Raw genomic sequence first — 4,489 nt, 5'->3', positions numbered from 1 at the left:
TTGTCAAAAATTGGTTTTGCGTAAAAATTCGCGTTTTTTCGTTATTTTTTTAAGGTTTTTCCTGCCGCTTTTGAAAAGTATTGGGAAATTTTCACTTTTGACCCCCCAAAGTACCAACTAGATTCACTTTCCTTTCAGAAAAGGTACAACTTTTGAAAATCGAAGCATTTTTACTGCTCCAAAAGTTGTCGTCAGACACAAAAAAAAAAAAAAAAAAAAAAACACACATCATTGTAAAATCAATACATTCATTACTTCGTTCAGAATCTAAAAATAAAAAAAAAACACACATCATTGAATACATTCATCGTTCCACTCAGAATCTAAAATTTACCAATGTTATCATTCAAAAAAGTAAAAACTTTAAAAATGTTATAATGAAAAAAAAATAGTAAAAATATTATTTAGCAACGACTTAAAATTATGTAAAATAAATATTTACAAAAACGTTAATGTTTTATGAAATAAATAGTGTCTTATGTTAAATGAATCCCCCCCTCCATAATCCGTTTTATATCCAACATAATATAATATCAAAACTGACGTCTTCTCTTTTGGAACAGGGTACTACACAGGTTGTGTATGTGTGTGTGTGTGGTAATCTATTGTATACAATTGTAATTTCCTATTGAAGTTCCGAAACATAGACTAAAATAATATTATACGACCCACCAAATTCCTGTCCACCGAAAATTGGGCAATGAAACAGAAAACATCTGTCCAGATTTGTATAGCAATTAGCAACTTAAAAAAAAAATTACGGAACAACTCACTTAACCTTGTTAAAATTCGTCTATGACCTGTGTATAATGTGTTATAATTACATATTTCATTGTTGATTTTTTACCCGGTTAAAGACTAAAGTACACTTCAACCGATTTGCTCATAAAGTTGACACTTGACTTCATTCATTATACCGAAATACGTTTCATTATTTGTTCATATTTTCTCGGGTGAATTCGGACGTAATAAAGCTAGTTTATTGTAATAAAAATTTAATTAATATACCTAACGCGATACTCACACTTTAGTCATACGCTTGACGTTTTAAATATTCATGAGTTAAATATTATCTATTCTTAAAGCCTAAAGGACACACATCACGAGACACACGACGATATTAACGTCATTAGGATTTTGTAAATATTCAACCGAATACTTACCGTAATTTTTACCAAGCTTTTCCATATTAAATACCTACCATACTACAGTCTACGATGTTGTTTTCAAGGAATTTGCTATCTGGACCATGTGGGTTCGGCGCTGTATGCTGACAGTCAAATAAACAACGTGATGAAAGATCTGAAAATGCACTTGTACGGAAATCCTCATTCAACCGGTGATCCGTCGGCAACTTGCGAAAAACGCATAAATAGTGTTCGATTTAAGTACGTAAATATTGTTAAGAAAATGATTAAGTAATTTTACGTTTACATGACATAATAATACATTGTCTCATCTGTCATAATAAAACGTAAACTTCGACTAAAAACTTACACAACCGAAGGCACACCAGCCATGTTTTGGTGTTCGCATAATACGTATTACTATTACCCTATATAATATTATATAGCGAACACCTTACAAAAACTGTTTTATACATTTGTCATTTATGCGATAACTCAGAGTGCGTTGGTGCGTTGGTGGGTGGTATAAAATACGAACGTCGTAAAACGTTAGTAGATGAGCATAATGATAATACACTATTATAGTTATTAGAAACCGAAGCTCGTAACTTATATACTTATTTTACGCGTTGTACAATAAGTAACTCTTCAAGACTTTAACAACATTTTCATACTTCTCGGCTGAGGCAGTAGTTAATATTAGTTAATAAATTATTTTTAGAATAATCTGATGTCATTGTTTAAACGACAAAGGGATATTGTTCGGTAACGATGTCATTTATTATCGCGCCAGAATTACAAGACAAGTCATAAGTCGTGCGAATTTCGGTTGGTGACATAAACAACTTGTGGAGCTGACAAAATAGTGTACAGCTAGCTAGTGCACTAGAAAGATAAATGACGGTGGGACAAAGCTGTTTGAGTATAGTTTGCATTTCGTAAAATTCGTTTTTCGACAACGAAGCGGAATGCTCTTTACTTACACATGACTGTGCACACTTTCCTAAAAAAAGCTTTTATATTAATTCGTTTTAAATCCGTATGAACGTAATCGTGTATTATACCGATATAATATTGTATAAAATTGGTTTAAAAGTCACCTTTTTCTTTAGTTGGTTGAAAACCATGATGGATACAATAGGTATATCCTATTATTATTATTATAATAATTATTATTATCTCTTGAATTTTTAGTCAGTTATACACAAACTGTATTGCGTTTAAAAGTTTACTCCGAGAGCATTTTTTTAAAGTCTATTGTTATAGAAGTATATTATATGTAGGTAATAAATATGTATAATATTACAATGTACATATTACAAAGTATAATATTTTAAATCATTTTACACTACATCGTGGCATCCTTAATAACATCATCATGTCAATATTCCAAAATTTTAAAGATAATTTGATATTATAATATCAATTAGGTATAATATGAATGACAAAAAAATGATTTTTATTATACCTGATTATTAAATTTTTTACGTGATATTAAAAATACTTACCCAATTGAATAATTAAACAATATTCTCCTATTTTCGTTGGTATATTAATAATTTGCTTAGGTGCTAAACTTTTTAATGTGTTTAGTACTTAATTTTAATTCTGTTAAGTTATATTCAGTAAAATTTAATTGTTTTGAATACGCCAATACATCTTTAAAAATTTAAATTAAGAGTGTGTATTTTAATTATAAGTACCTATATTTCAGTATTTTATAATTAATGTTTTCATCAATTTTCTGTGTAAATCCAAGTTTTTAATTACATTTCATGTACAGAGCTTTTAATAATTTAGGTGTTCAGCGATCTGAAAATGTCATTTCAGTAAAACATAATAATATAGTGATACAAGTTTAACAAATAATGATTTGGTTTTAATTAAAACTGCATAATTAGAAGTGAATTGTAATACTTAAAATCAAAAATGTTTGTTTTCGTTTATTTAAAAATCATGTAAATATAGGTTTCATATTTTCTATCCTTAGATATAAAAGTTGAACATTTTATATATTTTTAACTACAAAATAATTATTGAATTTTAAATTTCATAAATTTTGTCGAAATTCAAACATAAAAAAGTTATAAAAAAAATTGTTCCCATGTATTTTTAATAATTTTCCATTGCTATTGTAACAATATATCAGGAGCCTTGTATTAAATTTGAAAAATGTTTACTTTTGATCCCCCAAAGTACCAACTGCATTCACTTTCCTATCAGAAAAGAACTGTTGAAGAAAATCCAAGCACTTTTACTGTCCCAAAATGTGGTGACAGAAACAAAAAAAAATGTTTAAAAAATATATGTATTGTGTGGCAAGGGCTGGAGGTGAGCAATTTCAGTCACGGGCTTGAACTAAAGACTGAAATTACCTTTCCGCACGAGCCACACATACTATTTTTTTATTCTAATTCTTTAATGGATGGTGTTAAATTTGAATTCAATGATATACCTAATATCATTGTATAAGAAAAATTATTCTGAGCGAAGGCCATCAGTCAGGCTAATATTACTAAGTATATTTGATGATATTTTTATGAATATTTTATTATATATTGTGCCTTTATGTATTTTAAACATTTTTAAGCTGTTAAAGTAAAAATGTAGCAGGAGCCTTGCATTAAATTTTGACACTTTTTGACTCGACAAATGAAATTTTATTGACAGCTAAAGAAAAAAAAAATTTTAAAATTAAAAATCCCTCAAGCCATAAGTACTACTGTTGGGTAGTTCCTTAAAATCATGTAAACTCACGTTAAAATCACATAAACACCGCATATATGCCTATTGTAAATAACCTTACAGATTGTATATTTTCTAAATAAATGTTAAAAAAAAAAAAAAAAAAAAATTAAAAATGTCTGTAAACAGTTTAAAACGGATCAAAATATTTTGTACATTTCATCAAGTATGGCCGTATGGGAATTAATAAGTTGTAAAATATTATAAATTTCAAGTATCTACAGTTATTCGTGTTTAAATTACAACAAAATAAGAAAATCGCTACATGTTTAACTATACATGAGAAATCTAGAGAATATCCAATGATACAAAAATTTAATTTGACTTTCCGGTAGATATTTTTTTTTGATAAAGGTAGAAATACTTATGAAGAATCTTGTATTAAATTCTAATGTTAGATTTAAAAATAAAACTTTTATGTATTTCTAATTCTATATAATAATCACATTTTCGTGATTTTTACGTATTTTGTCAAAATTTGAACTTTTAATGCCTATAAGAAAAAATTGCGACTGTATTTTTAATATTTTTCAAATGTCATTTATTGACAACCATAAAAAAAAACTAAAAATTTGAAAATTGATAATGTCCGTAACAGCTCAAAACAAGTCAAAATA

The 4,489-nt window shown here is 27.6% G+C and overlaps 1 protein-coding gene across 1 annotated transcript in view; it reads left to right on the top strand.

Moving 5' to 3' along the window:
• Window positions 1-4,489, top strand: part of LOC100164725 (molybdenum cofactor sulfurase-like) — a 30,355-nt gene that overhangs the window by 4,375 nt on the left and 21,491 nt on the right. Inside the window, exon 2 of the mRNA XM_029486080.1 lies at window positions 1,232-1,388. Coding sequence (XP_029341940.1) covers window positions 1,232-1,388 — 157 coding nt within the window. The remainder of the gene's footprint in view (window positions 1-1,231; window positions 1,389-4,489) is intronic.

The sequence above is a fragment of the Acyrthosiphon pisum genome, chromosome A1 (genome assembly GCF_005508785.2).
Source record: "Acyrthosiphon pisum isolate AL4f chromosome A1, pea_aphid_22Mar2018_4r6ur, whole genome shotgun sequence".
Classification (NCBI taxonomy): Eukaryota; Metazoa; Arthropoda; class Insecta; order Hemiptera; family Aphididae; genus Acyrthosiphon; species Acyrthosiphon pisum.
Note: the sequence above shows the minus strand (reverse complement) of the source record. Positions and strands in the feature narration are given on the sequence as shown.